Here is a 17837-nt window from a genome sequence, read left to right as displayed (position 1 = left end):
TTCCATCCTTCTTTGCCCATTAATAAGACTTTTCCAATGGAATTATCCAATTCAGACCTTCCTAGACAGGAATATGGAGGTATAAAACTAGAATTGATCATGGGTTACTACCAAGACATTTTCACGTACTCTTGATGTTGGATTTTGTTTTTCATTTTAGAAAACAATCCCCAAGGTTCATCTCCAAACTGCTTCCAGGCCCTGTTTTCTAATTCTATGTGTGCTTCACCCTTGTCTGCACTCAGGGTAGCTGGGACAAACGTGACACGAGGGAGGTTCTTATTTTTATGGCTTTATTATTGTTTTGGACCAAGGTCTCCTACACTCCACATTTAGAATGAGTGGAAATGGTCTCCAGAGACAGGTGCTTTTTCTCCCAGGTCTGTGGTCACAGAGGGAAAATGATACCAGTCTGGTGACATTTGTACCTGGGAGAGCTGCCAGTGTATTCTGCTTCCCCACTTTTAAGAGGCACCATGGTTTGTCATATCTAAATTACCTCAACCTCTCTGCTGGAGGTGATAGGATGTCAGTTATCCTGGATCTAGCTAGGGTTTCAGTCTTTCTTTCATCCTGATCATTTTGACTCTCTTCTTAAAATGTAGTTTTCCTTGTTTTGTATGGCATATTGTGATAAAGGTTTTTTGGGGGGGGCCAAAACAGATATTATCAAAGCAGTTGCATAGTACAGAAAATCTGAGAATGTCAGGCCCAGAAAGGACATTAGAAATCCCACAGGAATTGGCCAGCCCTTTGTTGTACTTGTAGGGGGCTAAGAAATAGGTTAAATAGCTGCTTTAAGGTCTCATAGCAAGTCATAGAGAGAGGAAATTGTGTGTGTGTGTGTGTGTGTGTGTGTGTGTGTGTGTGTGTGTGTGTGTACATGTGTACACATACATATAAGATAAAATATATATGATATAATAGATGTGATATATTGTAAGCATATAAAAATATTGTGTGTGTGTGTGTGTATCTCTCTTACCTGGTAAAGAAGTTGTCTTCATCAATAGTGAAATCCAGATCATGATTAAATAGACAAATGTGAACTCCAAGAGGGCTAGGATAACAGTTATATAAGATGCTGAAAGCCGGGCTCGGTGGCTCAGCCTGTAATCCTGCGCCTTTGGGAGGCTGAGGTGAGTGGATTGCCTGAGCCCGCAGGTTCAAGACCCGCCCGGGCAGCGAGACCTCATCTCTACAATAAATCAGAAAATCAGCCGGGCGTGGTAGCGCATGCCTGTAATTCCTGCTACTTGGAAGGCTGAGGCAGAAGGATCGCCGGAGCCTAGCAGGTCGAGGCTGCGATGGCCGGGAGTGGCCACTGCACTCCAGTCTGGGTGACAGAGTGAGACTCCAACTCAGAAAAAAAAAAAAAAAGATGCTGAGTATATATATGTATAATACATATACACCACATTTACATAAACTATTTTTTGCTACTTAGGAATTAGGGTAGTGCAATCATGAACAGTGTAGCATAGAGTGATTTAATTCAGCCCCAAAGGTGGTATATGTGCTGGGTAGAGATTCACAGATGGGATTATCCAAGTGTTTCTGAAGTCACAGAACTGTGACATCTCCTCCTATTTCCTGGAACTAAACTATGGCTACCAGTGGACACGTATCTAACAACTGAAAGTGCAGAACAACGGTAGCAGTTAAAACCAGAGAAGGATGTTGAAACTCAGTGAGAGCAAAATGTGATTTTCCCCAGAGTTGATCCAGAACTCCAAAGTAATACACTTCTTTTAAATTTTGCCTAGGGATTTTTTTTTTTCTTCCTGGAAAGGGTGGAGATTTACGTAAGAAAGAAAGCTGAGTTGTCTCAAAAATACAGCCTCCAGAAAGAATGAACCATCCCCTGGCCAACCTATTATTCCTGCTGAGAAAAAAATTGAGGAACCAAAAACGAAGCCTAAAATTGCCAAGGCTAAAAGCTACACAGAAAACCACTGGTTTATAAAATCAACTGTCTCACAGGATCCTTAGGAAGGAAATACTACAAGGAACAGATGTCTGATATAAAGCTGGTAGGAAGGTTGTTTCTCATCAGTAGTAAAATTCAGATCATGATGAAATAGACAAATGTGAACTACAAGGAGACTAGGATAACTGTTATATAGGATGCCAAATATATAACAATGCTAAGTTCAGTTAACAGTTTGAAAACCTGAAATATGGATGGGGGAAGTATTTTCTTCAGGCAATATAATGAATTTACTGGCAGAGCCAGAACTTAACTTAATGCCCATGACTCCTGGGACAATGCCCTTTCATACGTGATCAGAACCTTTGGTCCAGTAATTTTAGTTGCAGAAATACCTAACAAGGGAAAATGCTCATAATGCTATGAAAATTACAAACATATGTATGTATTGTATATTATATTAATCTTGTTTGCATATATAAACACAGGAGAAAGGCCATGGAAATTTAATTCTCTCTGAATGGTGTGCCTATAGTTGACTTTTGTTATTTGTTTATTATTCTAAATATCACACTATTTTTGTAATCTAAAATTTTAAAAATGCATAATGAAAAACAGTATGAGGAGAGCTTATCCCACCTCTATACATTTGTACATCAATGTATTGGACTATTTACTTGGACTATTTTGGAGCCCTTCAAAAGTAGGCGCTATCAAATCCAGGTAAGTGATAATAATACCATTATTGCTATGATCATAGAGTGGGCTGTCTGGTAAATGAGCTGTAAGGGCACTATAGACATGACATTGAAGGAAGGATGAATATGGGGATGGGGGGGCTGAAGGAGACACATAGATGCAATGTAACCATGTAGCATAGTGTTTGTGGATTCTGGGGCCAAAATGTACAGATTCTGATCTCAATTCCATCATTTAATATCTGTCTGTATCTCAGTGTTTTCACCTGTAAATTAGTAATGGTCCTAGGATATAAATCACAATTTTTAGGAGAATTGAATGAGTGATATACGTAAAGTGTTTGAAGAGTACCTGACTCATAAAAAGTGCAAAGAGACAGAATTTAAACCATGTTCACCATTTTACCTTTTACTTGAACATTTTATACAAATAAAAAAAATCACGTAGAGCACAACTCTAAGATTTAAGGCAGAACCCATCTCCCCTTCTATGCCTTTAAGGCTTAGCCATTTTTCAGAGCCTAACTAGCGACCCTAAAATTGATGTGATATAATATCTTGCTTTGGAATTTATCCTTGGACTAAAGAGAAAATTGGTTTGGTGAACTAATTTAGTGGCCTTCGGTGACTTCTACAAATGCTAATTTTTGTTACCTCTCTGAGGTAAATGGAGAAGGAAATCACTTTTCTTGGAAATATCAGAGCTTTGAAAGTTACTCAGTGTGTTTTGTTGATCATTCTCTAAATTAATGGTAGGTGAAATTAAAAAGATTGAATTGATTTTATTCTGCCACAGCTTGCAAAGCCCCAACATTGCTTAGCTTTCACACGTGCTCTAAAAACTCCAACTTTTTTTGACTATTGCAAGTTTATCATGGTGACAAGTAATTACTGAGGTTTTGAGATATTGAACTTGAATTAAAAGCAATGTTTTTTAACCTTTCTATTTTAATTAGATACTATTCTTTGATTGTTACAGAAAAAAAATCTCTGTAAAATAAGTGTCTGCCTCATAATAAATACTTTGGATAAAGAATCTACTATTCAACTTTCATTTTTCTTATTGAATTATAAAACTATTTAATTGAGCTAATATTCATTGAGCTCTTAGAACACTGAATGTGATCTGATTAACAAAAATGTACTCTGACTTCAAAAAGCTTATAATCTAGTATTAGAGTATTCTAATACTCTAGATATGATTTAGCAGTTAAGTATACAACTTTTTGCCCTGAAAGGTAGAATTTTATTACTGCTTTTATATACATTTATATAAAATATAAGTAGATTTAACTTCAGCTAGGGGATTAGAGAAGTCCTCATGAAGGTAACATTTAAAGGAATCTGAAAATGTTTGAATATATCGGGTAGAGAGAATGAAGCTATTCCAAACTATGGGACTAGAGTGAATGAATAGGAGAGAAATTGTCATCTGGGTCTAGCATGTAGTAAGACGAGCAAATTATAAGAAAGATGAAGGGTAGTTTGGGGCCAAATTTTAAAGGACCTTTAATGCCTATCTAAGTAGCTTGTTTGATCCCATTGGCATTGGGCACCCTGAGGAGTGACATGATCAGAGTTGCCCTTTAGGAAAGATGAAGGGTTGGCAGGGAAACTCTAGGAGGAAGGGGAGAAATTGGAGGCATGGCTGTGTATTTCTTTTTCTATCTCAGGTAGATTTGGGGTTAAAACAGAATGATTAATATACAGTCAGCCCTTTGTATCCACTGGTTCCACATTCACAGAATCAACCAACTATAAATCAAGAATAGTTGGGAAAAAATAAAAATAACTTCAACAGTAAAAAATACAAACAAAACACAGGATAACTATTTATATGGCATTTAAGTTACACTAGGTATTCTAATACTCTAGATGTGATTTAAAGTGTAAGCGAGGATGTATGTAGCTTATATGCAACTTCTGTGCCATTTTATATAAGAGACTTGAGAATTAATGGATTTTATTATCTGTGAAATCCTAAAACCAATCCCCTATGTATAGCTGAGGGGACTGTATTTAGAACCAGCTACATACTCTTTTCTTAGAGTATCAACTGTTGCTATAAAAACAAGCCACAGATTTTTTGATTCCTTTAATAAATAGCAACCTAATCCCAAGTTCTTGGCATTTTCTAACTTCACTCTTAATTCAATAAAGCTAAGGTGTTTGTGATGGAACTCATAATCTCTATTACCCGTCTTCACAAAACTGAGTTTGCTCTACTTACCTCCAACTATTACAGACATAGATCCAAGAGCACAAAATTCCTTTCTTTCCTTCTAAAATTTTATAGGTGCCAATGTTTTTCCCTCCTCAACCTCACAGAGCATGGATTAAGAGCTTCAAACAAATATTTTCTGCATGCCTAGGATTTATATACTTGTTTAACTTTCTCACACAGGAATATGAAATGGAGCCCTTGACATTTGGTATTTATGAAAATGACATTTTAAATCTGAGAAAAATATATATTATCCAATAAATGATGAAGATTGGTTATTTATTTCTTGGGGTGAGAATGGATCTATCTTTGTTTCTCATACAAATATAAATTCTGGAAAGTTAAAAGATTCACATAAGAAATTCAAAAAACAGTAAATATATCTTAATATGGTTTTAGAATTTTATAACAATGAGTTGGGAAAGGTCTTTCAAACTATGTCTGAAAATTAATAGGACAGAAGGGGAAAAAGTGGTAAATTTGATTATGGAAAAAATTGGAATTTTTCACCAAAAAGCAAATCATAATACCATATGCAATTTTGAAGGACGAGACACACACATGTGCAAACATGTACATGCAAACACATATGCAGAAAAATATTTATAGTACTTATGATAAAGAGTTGAATAATTGCTAAAGAAGGATATTTACAAAATGTTAGCATTCTGCTATTTCTAAAAAGCATTTGTTTTGATCCCACATCTTGAACATCTATTCTCTTTTTTTTTTTTTTTTTTTTGAGTTGGAATCTCACTCTGTCGCCCAGATTGGAATGCAGTGGCCACTGCCGGCCACCGCAGCCTCCACCTGCTGGGCTACGGCGATCCTTCTGCCTCAGCCTTCCAAGTAGCTGGAACTAGTGGCCCTCTTAGCGCAGTAGGCAGCGCGTCAGTCTCATAATCTGAACATCTATTCTCAAAGCTGTGGATTTACAGCACTGACATTCTTATTCAGGAGAAAGTGCTGACCCCTAAATCTGAAGTCGTTTAGCTTTAAGAAGTCTGAGGCAATGCCCAAGAATAGGAAGGCATGAGCTCTGAGAGTTGTACTGTCTCCTACAGACTTAGACATTCACTTAATATCCTTGAATCTGTTTATTTTTCTGTAAAATGTAGCTAATAATAGTAAATTACATCACTAGGTTATTAGGAAAATTAAAATACATTAATCTTTGAGATCCATGTGTAAGCATTTTTCAGTGGTGAGTGCTAAGAATTGTTGCTTCCTTCTAATCATCTGCTTAAATCAATGCATGATGTTTATATCAGGTACTCAGACTAATTCTGAAATAAAACTTTATCAGATGTACTTTAAGTAGCTTTTTTATGGAAATGTTTGGGCTAAGTTTAAGTTTATATGGATTACTAGCTAATTTTTCATTGTGAAGATACCTTGAAGCAAAAAAATATGGTTTCCCCCCAGTACGTTGTTCCTTTTTCCTCAAGTCATTTAAAGTATCTTAAGTATCTGTGCAACTTGACTGCTTCAGTTGTACAAATGGAGATGAGTAAATTGAAGGACATATATCCAAGTAAAATAAGAGCAAGTTGAGTAATTCTCTAAGCCACTTCCCTGAATTCTGAACAAAAACAGAAACTCTTATCTTTGTAATGGTCTTTAGAAATCATTTAGTTCTGCCCCTCATTTCACAAATGAGGAATCTGAATCCAGAGTGGTTAAGTAACTTGCCCCAAGGGCACAGAGCTAGCTAAAAGTGAGCTGGGAACAGAGCCCATATCTCCAAACTCTCAGTTCAGTGCTCTTTTCAACTACTCAAAGTTCTCAAGTAGCTATGGTCGATACATCGTCTTAGATTTTATTCAGAATCTTTGCAGATATGCTAGACAGAAAACATCATGCTGATGGCTGAGGTACACAGAAGGAATTGGCCTTTTTCATTCGTCAAATCTCACTGGGAATCTTTTGACTCTGTAGAAGATAAAGTTTGATTACATTTTGAGTGTGTATCCACACTTGAAACTGTGAGCCCTCCATATAGGTGTTTAAATGGTTACATTATCCCATTAATGTAAAAACAATCCAATCTTGGCTTTCTGTGACATTTGTCCTAATAGTATTTCCTCTAGAGCACTGATTCCCAAGTGTGACTCATTCAGAATTGCCTAGCAAGTTGTACAAAATCTAGTCGTTAGGGCTATGACCACATAGATTCTGATTCAGTAGATCTGGGGTTGTTTTTTAAAATCTCTCTGAGCCGGACTCGGTGTCTCAGCCTGTAATCCCGCGCTTTGGGAGGCTAAGGTGAGTGGATTGCCTGAGCCCGCGGGTTTGAGACCCGCCTGGGCAACTTGGCCAGACCTCATCTCCACAATAAATCAAAAAATTAGCTGGGCGTGGTAGCGCGCGCCTGTAGTTCCAGCTATTTGGAAGGCTGAGGCGGAACGATCGCCGGAGCCCAGCAGGTCGAGGCTGCGGTGGCTGGGAGTGTGCCACTGCACTCCAGTCTGGATGACAGAGTGAGATTCCAACTCAAAAAAAAAAAAAAAAAAAGAAAAGAAAAGAAAAAAAAAATCTCCCTGGATGATTCTCAGGGTCATTCACATTTTTGAGTCACAGGAATAGAGCACAGGTTTAAGGAAGCGGCCATCTGCTTTCCACTATTGACTCTTAGGCTGTCAGTGGGTGTAGAATTTAAATACAAGGCACAAATAATTATACTGTATTTTGTAAATAGTTGGTTTTTTTGTTTTTCCTTTTTTAAAAAATTTTTTCCTTGTTAACAATGCTCATTTGGTCAATTACAGGTAGTAAGAGGGGCCATTTTTCCAATATTTGCAGTATTTGAGTGAAGAAATGAATGTTTTGTCTGATGTATATTTGTGGTGTTACAGAATATTGCCATCTTTTTGGATACTTGAGATCAAATTATATTATGGGAAATATTCTTTATAAAAAAGGAAGTATTATTACCAGTACTTCAGGAGTCTTTAAATAAATAAATAAATATCATCCCTTATGTGCATACAATTTATGGATGCAAAAGTAGAAGTAAAGAGGAGGCAAATCCAAGGTCATGAATATATTTGCAAACTTCATTTTTGAAGTTTGTGTATGCCTTCTAAACTTTTTATCTTCCAAATTTAGAATAAATCTAAATATTCACTTATAGTTATCTTGGTTACTTGTAACTTTTAAGCAAAACAGAAGAAACTGGCTTCCTGAGTGGATGGTGAAGGGTGCTGTTTAGAAATAAATCCAACTGAATTACAAATAATTAGCAGTAAGGAGAGAGTATTTTAGCGAGTCACATAATAGCCAACAGGGTGCATTTCATCTTCACTAAATCATGGTAAAGGAGGCCAGATTCCACATGAATGTTGTTATGTATTTATGTAAATATATTTTTAAGGAAAAAGCTCATTAATCTTTTATGCTTTAAGATTTATTCTATTAATCATTTAAATAGAAACATCATATGAAATAATTTTTGTTACCCATTTACAAGAGAAGACATTCTCTTTAAGCATTAATAAAAACCAGGTACAATAAAGTAGAGAAAAGAAATATTCAAATAGATAAGCTTTTTGTAAAATAAAAAAAGAAGGGCACATTCCTCAGGATTTATATTTCTGGTACACAATATGAATATTTGCTTGCTTTTACAAGCTAATGGCACCAAGGTTTAAATTGTTACTGAAACATAGTCTAAAAAATCAAATGGCTTATGTTGGCATTGCTAGGCATGAAACCACTAGATTTCTCTGGGGAAAATAAGTTGAAAACTTTTTAACTATCAGGCAGCGAATTTTAATTTTTATATCGACGAAATCTAACAATGAATTTGAGTGTTTTCCTCTAATTTCTAACTGTGTAATCATTCTTGAAACTGCAAATCTAGAAAAAAAAAAACCTTACAAAATTTTTCCTGAAGTTTTACTTTTCAGTTGCATAGAGTAAAATAACTTTCTGAAATACCTTCTGTTAAGTCGTGGAGGTGGTAAGGTTTGTTTGGGGAGATTTTGTTTTGTTTTTAAAAGAGAGTGCTCTTTCTTATAAAAGAGACAGGGAAAGTTTTACCTGTCTGTCTCTTGGTTGTGGTTTTTTTTTTTTTCCTTTTCTTTTAAAGATTGGTGATAAGGAATTCTAACTACTTAATGAGATGGGAGAGGCCTCACTCCATTGGAGTGGAGGAGTCCAGGTGGAAGTTGATGGATTGGACAGGTAAAGAGAAGAGTCCCGCCCCCTCATGCCTATAGTTGGGTATATATTAGGAAACCTTAAATTATGTACAGAGAGAGAAAGAGAGAGAGGGACTTGAGTTCTGTTATCTTCTCAGTAGATTCATATAGTAAGGGTCTCAGAGGGGGTGGGGGGTTGGCAAAATCCTGGAGCCAGAAGAGAGGACAGCAGCATTGATCAATCTTACAGCTAACATGTTGTACCTGGAAAACAATGCCCAGACTCAATTTAGTGAGGTAAGGATTTTAGATTTTAGCACTCCATTTAGAGATGCTTTTTCATTTTTATTTTTTAAATAAAAACCTTACATAATTGTGGTTCTTGGTCACCCAATGTAATGTTTTTGCAAATTGTATATAAAAATCTCTTTTTCTTGGTTAGTCTTTTCTGGTGGCTGTAAGATTTTTTTTTTTCTAAGTAGGAGATGAAACAGTGGGACAAAATGAAAAAGAAAAAATTCTGGGTGACATTATGTATTTGAAGAAACTCAATATTCAGGAATTCATAAAATCATTTTTATAAGAACAGACTAAAAAAGCAGATCACATTCTGCTATCTACACCGAAATGACTCCTCTGATGGGTATTCATGTACCAGTAAGACAAATTAGTTGACTGTGTCTTAACTTCTTAGCTGAGTTCTATCTCCAGCCTTCATCCTAAAAGCAAATGAAGCTTTTTTTCAAAATAATCAGGTGAGATTTTTTTTTTAAGCCATCTTTCTTTTTAATTATATCAATCCAGAGACCCACCTAAATCCTAAGGGGACTGTAATAATGTCCCTGTCCTCTGGCGATTGACTTATACTTTTACTGTGTAATGGCAAATAAAGGTATTTTGGAGCACTGCACTGTTAAATGTTTATACATGCGTACTTATAAATGTATATTACGGCATATAGGATTTTATTTAAGGAATTGATGATTTGCCTTTCTGATATCTTCTCAACAAATTTGTCTTAGGAATTTAAATCATTGAGAAAAGGGATAAGGAAAAGAAAAACTGAAGAGACTGTAAGGCTTTGAGGAAGTTTCCTAAGGTTGAGGGAGATCTAACAATATTAGTTTACATTCCTTAGAATAGGGCAGCTGTGTTGACACTAATCAGATTGGGGGGGTGTTGTGGAGAGAGTTCAGTGTTTCAGATGAAAATGCTTGCAGGTGAATGCTTGGAAAAGTAGACTAGAGTACTCAAACGGAGCTCCTTAAAAATCAAAACAAATGCAGAGTACCCCGGTGGAGACCGCAAAAGGAAGAGTTGAGCAAAAAGCAACATAGCAGGGCCTGCGCTATCGTATTGACCATGCAATTGTCTAGACTTCTGAACTATGTAAATATAACAGGGGAAATATCAAGTTATCTAAAGAAGGAAAAGGAAGTGCCTATTTTTCTTTAAAACATTCAAGTAGGCTCGCTTGTCCTCAGTGGAGAAACTTGAGTTTCTTGTTTTGCTTTAATATTGAAAGTTAGCTTAAAATGTTACCAAACAATTTTTTTAAAGGAGGTAACTTTTAAGATTATTTTGTTGATTTATTGGATCCAATTTTGTCCAGTTTCAATCATTAAGCATGTGTCTGTCATGTCATATCTGAGTTTGTCTGTCTATATTCATGAGCTATTTCACACACAGAATTTATAAGCAGTCTAAGAGCTTTTGTGTAACTAAGTATAAAAAGGCGAGAAGCAAAAATTGGTTTAGAGATATGTATAAGAAAAGTACATGGTTGGTGTAATGCAGGAAGAGATGATTGTTTTTAAGTTAGATATGCCATGAAAAAAAGAAATTGCATAAATGTCGTCGATTAGGGGATATTTGCAGGAATTATGGCCTTTTATGGAGGCAAGAAAGTCATGTCGTATGTGAGAATATGGTGTCCTTATGATGAAAGTAAATACCTTTACACAGGTTTACATGAGTTTTGAGATTTTCAAAATTTTAGGTAAATATGTAGTCAGTGCTCAAAAAGCAGCAATTGTCAGCTTTCTGTGGGAATGCTGATGAGGTACATAGACAAGATTTATGAAAAAATATGGCTGAACTTTCCTACCTACCTGTTGTCTTTTTGCATGTTGCCATCATGACTTTCATATCCTTCCGCCAGTGTGTATATCATGTGATAACCTCATGGTTTGACTTCCATTCTGTTAATGAAGAGCAGCTTTCTTTTCTGTGGAGGGTTAGGCTTTAACATGTAGTCCTCTGTAAAAACACAGTCCTACATCTGAGCATATAAAACGTCTGTGACCACATGGTCCTGAGAATCCTGAAATTTAGTACAAAAGTTATTAATGTTTGGCGATTTGTGTTTACAAGTAACTGTCAATGCAGAAACGGCAATTTATTATCACACAATTGTTAAAAATTGGGCAGATTAAGAATAAAATGGCATAGAACTCCCAGGAAGAGTGAAAATTATTTTTAAACTATGACCCATTCTCTGACTTCTAATTATTTTAAAATTTAATTTGCTAGTAATTTCTTTGAGTTGATAACTTGATAACTGTATAAGGACACTGTTTCTTCTCTACTGTATTTTCTGCAACTTTTGAGTTTTTCTCTCCACCCCCAGCAAAACTGGATTTAGGGAAGCTGTTAATGAACAGGAAAGGGTCCGGAAGGGAGGAGAGCATGGGCAGGATGTAACAGGCACAGATGAAGGTTCTACCCTTGGGTTACAATGGAGAGGCCTCGAGCAAGCTTCGCTCCTCAGTGCCAGGCTTGGAATGACACAGCCTCTGGGACTGATCTCAGACTTGGAGATAAAGAGGCTCAAAAGAAAGGAACTTCTTCACAGAATGTTTTAGTTTACTTGCCAAAAAACTAGGCGGGTATGTGAGTGTGCGTGTGCGCACGCGCGTTTGTGTATGTGTGTGTGTGAGAGACAGAGAGAGAGAGAGAGAAATGAGTCTCAAATTCATCCTTAGAAAGAGATTTTTACTAAAATTCCACATGTGAGGTTTTGGATGATAAAAGATACTTTGGTAAATCAGTTACAATATGTAGGAAAATACCTCATTTAAAAAATCAGATTAATGATTTTCTGCAATTGAGAGAGCTACAGGTATATGATGGGGTTCCCTTTACTTAGTCTTTTTATTTTTAATACCAAAGAGAGATAGAATACACACTATAAAGAGGGTTATTGTAATTCATGGTAGATGCTCCAAAAAAGTTTCTGAGAGGAACTCTTGTGCAAAGTTAGTTGAATGCCACAAGAAAGTGTGGAGACAGCTGAGTAAGCTTCCTGGAGTCCAAGTTATTGTCATTTAGTTGACTTCTTTGCCTGCATGGTCAAGAAACTTTCCTATCTCAGTACTATTTCTACTGACTGAACCATTAAAAAAAAAAAGAGTGATTTTTATTTTAATAGCAAATAAATGTATTATCTCAAGTTTTCCCATGCTGTGCTTCTGAGATGTTTAGGTTTATAGGAAACAGCATAGTGAGTAAGAAACAGAAGCTGCAGGTTGAATTCAGGTGTCAACCAGGCACCTCCATGCTCCATGCTGTGGCCTCAGATTGCACTTGTTTTACAATTGGGTGCCCTCAAGCCCAGAGGGAACTGGGAGAAAGAGATCTTAGATCACAGATCATAGATCATACCTTCCTTTACCACTATTGGAAAAAATGATTTGGATGATAATAAATCACTTATCCTTTACCTAGATAAGGCTAAGCATATTTGGTTTGTTTTGTTTTTTTAGGAGAGCAATGATCCTCAACAGAGCTGTGGGCAGTACAGTAGAAAGCATGAATGGATGCCTGGGTTATTTGGACCAACCAAAAAAATAATGGTTTATTTTTTATCATACATACTACACTCATTTTCTGAATGCAACATTGCTAACATTTTTCTAGATGATGAACTTAAATAGACTCTAGATTGTGTATTCTGCCTATTGAGGGAGTATGTATTTGAGGTCATGAGATTTTGTGTTTATCAAGGGGGGATTTGGATCAAACAGTTGAGAAATGTTACCACAAATGTATCCTAGCTTTCTTTGAAGTGGATGTGATTACTTTGAATGTGACGTGAGCTGGTAGGATGGGGCGGCGTGGGGCCGAGGGGAATAGGTAAAAGCCTTCCTTCTTAGTACCATTATCAAATTAACTTTTTTCTCCTGTTGAAATATTTTTTAGCTTTTAATCATTTTATATCAATAAAAAGTGAATATGGATAACAAAAAGATACCTCAGAGAAAAACTTGATTATCTCCATAATTCCTACAAAAGTTTTACTGTTTTGAAGATGAAAAATTTTCCAAGCCCAGTGGACTCTCAATTTTCTTTTGATATATAATGAGGGAAAGGTTGGGTGATTGAGACCACACCAATTTAGGGGCACCTATGGATGGTACTCAGTAGAATAGTACATGTTGGGTCTGGGAGAGAATGGATTGAACCATCAAGGTGAGACATTTGATTCAAAGGTTAAACTTTAAATCTTATTTTAAGAACAGAATTTGGAGGATCAAGGAAATGGTGAAATGTGGTTTATTAATGTGGTACCTCTGTAAACCTTTTATATTTTTTACTTATGCTTTTTGGTTAAGTTGTACTTTGTTAATAATCATAGAGAGTAGTATTGAAGAAGATAAACTAGGGCTAAAAGAAGGGCTGACTTACTCTTTTTAAAAAATGTTTACTGATGTTTGCCACATAGAAAAAAAAGCACAGTGAGGAAGAAGCAGAAGCTGCAGGTTGAATCCAGTAAGATGTTACTGAGTATCAGTTATATACAAGATGCTGCATGGGATCTAAAATTGAGTAAGGACGAGTTCTTACACTAATAAGTCTATTGGGGGTATCAGATGCACATACAAATACAGATAATACAGGGCAGAACTTAACTGCCATATCAGAAATATGAGCAAGATAATACAAAATGTCAAAAACAAAGAAAATCTCTTGAAGGAGGAGCATCAAGAAAATCTGCATAGAGAGATATAAGATACAGCTGCATTTGGGAAGACAGCTTAAACTTTCCAAGTCTAAGGAATTTCAGAAACAAAGATTTCAGGTGAAGAAATAAACATCAGCAAAGGCATGGGGGTGGGGTGGGGTGGGGCTATATGCTGGTGCATACAGAAATGTCAAATAGTTCACCTGGAATTAAAATTATGAGATGACTAGGAAATAAAGTTAGAAATCTAAGACAGAGGGGCTCAGAGAAAGCCCTAACACTGAGAGGAGAGTGCATTTATTTTATACTGTGGCTATGGAAGAATTTTTTAACACAGTCGCGTAATTGGAGCTCTGCTGGACAGCACTGGGGAGGATAAGTGGTTTTGCTTTAGCCTCCCTAGAAATATAAAAATGCATTTCTCTGCATTGCACATTGGCTGCCTGTTTTGTAGGAATAGCTATTACTTATCTGGGACCTTTGAAAAGGTAGGAATGAATTGTTTCTAAAGACCCATACAATTTGTGTATTCTTTGCCCAATGCTCTCTTTAATAACTGTGTCCCTGCTGTAGATAAGCTGGTAACTTCTGGTTTGTCCTTACATATGCCTGCTATTTCAACATAAGTATTAATAACATACCTTTTAACTTTCAAAAGTGTCCCACTTACAAGATAAATTATGTGGTTACTCCATAAATAAAAACTCCATTTTTTCTCAATTATTTTCCTCAGTGCTCTACCCCCAAATAAAAATGTAGTCTAAATCTGACTGTAAGCCAGATACAATGATTTTGATAGACCAGCCACAAACCATAGAGGTTATTTCTCCTACTTAAAGGAGCATTTCCTTATAATCCAACACTTACTGAGAACTCATTAAATGTTGTCACTGTAATAAGCACCATGAAGGAAGCCACTAGCCTCTGAGAAGTCACCATCCTAGCAAGTACACAGTTAATAAATGACTCCAGTATAAAGCAGAATTGGTAAAAAGATATCCCAAGTTTTTAAAGTGCAAGATGGAATTCAAACTGTTCATGACTATTTTACATGATTTGAAAACCAGAATTCATCTAAGGAGGGAGAGGAAGAAGAACATTCTGTGTAAAGGGTAGAAAGTTAATAAAAATGCAGCTGTGCCAGACAAGATGACGGAGCAAGGCATATTGACTGAAAAAAGAAAATATGTGGATTTGAAACCCTATATGTATTTAGAATGTGTGTCTACATGGAAAGCTTTTATAGAAATAGCAACAAAAGATGATAGGGACATTTATCTCACTAAGAGCTAGAATCCATGTGTATTTTTTAAAATGTGTACAGTGTTCAGAATTCAAAATTCAAAACTTTGACTACATGTTCTAGGGGTGAAAAGGAGCATCCTGCAGGGATAGAGAAGAATTGGCCCAGATGATTGCTTGGGTGGGGAGAAATTGCAAATTACTTGTTCCAGATCCTTAGACTTCCACAGAGGCAGGTATGGTGGCTTACTCTTTATAGGGACTTGGTAATTACATTTTAAAATTAATCAAAGCTAGGAGCAAAATTCACTATGTTAATAGGAGTTAACTTTATTTATTCATCTGTCATCTTAGAATTGGGACAGGAAAACCTTTTTCTCTGGTCACTGCTCTAAATGCAAATAGCAATCCTGGAGCTAAATGTGCGATATTTGTTCAAAATGAGAATCTCAACTGGGAAATAATAGAGCAGACTCATTTAAAAAATAAACAGCCCCATAAAATTAAATGAAAAACAACAAAAAATTAATATTTGATATCTCAAATAAAAAAATCTTTGTCATAAAATTTTCAAATTTTACTTTGGTACAAGAAGACACTTAAGAGTTGATGTTTGGAGAGCAATAAGGGGAGAAGACATGTTTTTATCCACAAGAATATCCTTTCCTTCCACAACCTCCTTCATCACCTCCATTCACCCAGGAATAAAATGTAGACAATTAAAGAGATAATGGTAGGGAAAATAAGAGTAGGCATGGTAGAGAGGGTGAACCAGGAACTTGATTTAAAGGCAAAGGGTAGGAAGGAGAACTGAGCTCCACAATAAATGCGAGGCATCTAAGCCTGTATCTAAGTTCTCTTTTCTTTACCAACTAAGTCTCCACTAGCTCAAAGTAGATTTTGAAAGTATCCAACAGTAGCATATGACTGGCCTGTTAATTCTTTGCAGACATTAGGGGAAACAGTGAGGTTCCACAAAATACAACCTCCCTTGAAGAAATAAGTAGTTAAATGAAGTGTCTCTAAAGGCTTTCCAGAAACAATACTTTATACTTCCTCACATTTGATTTTCTTAGTTTGCCTGATAATATAGCACAACTATACTATTTAAAAATGATTCTTTTGCTTTTTCTGCAAAAAAAGGTTTTATTTTTTGCTTTTAAGTTTATTTCATGTTTGATAATAACTTTTTACACTCTGATTTTTAAGTAACATAGTTCAAGCTCCTTTTCCAAAGACAAAGCACAATTGGAATGTTGTGTACATTCAGGGTAAAATGACTTCACCAGATAATGTTCACCTGTCAATTTAAAACTCAGTAACATGTTCAGATAGAACACATGTTGGTTCTAGGTGGGGGAATAACTGGCAAGAATAAAACGTTTTTGGGATGCTAGTAAGTATGGGTAAAATGTAAATTGATATTTCATGCAAAACTTGTAATCTGAATTGCATCTTGTCTGTGTTTCTTAAATGGCAAAAAGATTTCCTTATAAAAGCTGAACGAGGGAATTTTGAGTCAAGCTGTGGTGTGTTGCCAGAGGCGGAAATTTATGAAACACTCTTGTCAGCTATTCTGGAAACACTACAAAAGAAATAGTTCTACTTTCATATTGGTGCTAAAGCCACTAATAGGTGCAGTTTAGTATATAAGAATTACCACCCCCAAAGTGAGCTTGCCTTGGAAAGAACTCTGTACAGGCATTTTCTTTTTCCTTTTAAGCTTGCGCAAAACACCCAAAGGGGCCATTTCCAATCCAGGGAGGGATCTTTCTCAAGTTTATTCTTTCTCAGATCACAGAGACAATGGGGAATATGCCCTGTTTACTCAAATCAGTCTGGATTAGTGTCACTCTATTGATGGAATCAGAATTAAAAGGAAAACCATTACTCTCTCAAAGGTTAACATCAGATGTTTTGGGAATGGCTTGATTACTTTTAAATAGACCATGTGAGACTCTGTCACCAGACTGAGGTTGAAGACTCCACACGATATATACAGAGGAAAGCAGTAACACTGACTGAGGTAGAAAGCTCTTCATAAACCCTAGGCCTGAGAAATTATTTCTACAGACAGTCCCAAAATGTTTAAAAGGCTAAAAATCAGAATAATGAGATTTTAGAGAAGAGAGAGGTCTTTTCTGCCTTCTTTCTTCACTCTAACACTTCCAACCCCAAATATGTGTCTCCAGGTCAAATCCCTTCCAGTCTATTCACCCTTAAAAGTTTCTCAGATTTCTTCATTTAGAATAATACCTCCATCCTCTGAACTCTTCTACTTCTCTGTTTCTTCCTCATTACTTTCTATGTGTTCTAGATGCTGTCTTTCTATCTCTAGACTGTAGAGGGTAGAGGATGTGTCATACTTATTTCTGTACCCTCTACAGGGCCACTAAATAATGTTCTTTGAATATAACGGGGACATGTTTCTTTGCTGTTGCTTGAAGGGATATCTTCAGCTAGAAATATATTGTGTATTATATATACTTAAAGAAAAGGCTATTTGTAATTGACCTGTGCAAAAAAGTGACCCCACACATTAATGCAAGCTTTGTCCACCTGTATGTTGTTAGATAACCGAATCATATGGTTTCCCTTGACATCTTGCAAGTCTTTTTTTTTTTTTTTTTAATGAGCC

General features: G+C 36.1%; 1 protein-coding gene across 6 annotated transcripts in view; it reads left to right on the top strand.

Annotated features, from left to right (window-relative positions):
• The window catches only part of TP63 (tumor protein p63), a 251541-nt gene that overhangs the window by 142569 nt on the left and 91135 nt on the right, over nt 1-17837 (top strand). For 2 of the 6 annotated variants that reach the window (XM_008071536.1, XM_008071539.1), the window contains exon 1: nt 9107-9291. The exons of the other annotated variants lie outside the window; for them this stretch is intronic. In XM_008071536.1, the coding sequence (XP_008069727.1) occupies nt 9250-9291 (42 nt within the window). In that variant the 5' untranslated portion in view covers nt 9107-9249. Of the gene's footprint in view, nt 1-9106; nt 9292-17837 lie in introns of those variants that run through there. 6 annotated transcript variants of the gene reach the window in all.

The sequence above is a fragment of the Carlito syrichta genome, unplaced genomic scaffold (genome assembly GCF_000164805.1).
Source record: "Carlito syrichta isolate Samal-C Ts95f unplaced genomic scaffold, Tarsius_syrichta-2.0.1 Scaffold314364, whole genome shotgun sequence".
In the NCBI taxonomy this organism is placed as follows: domain Eukaryota; kingdom Metazoa; phylum Chordata; class Mammalia; order Primates; family Tarsiidae; genus Carlito; species Carlito syrichta.
The sequence above is the reverse complement of the archived record's forward strand: the minus strand, read 5'-3'. Positions and strand labels throughout refer to the sequence as shown.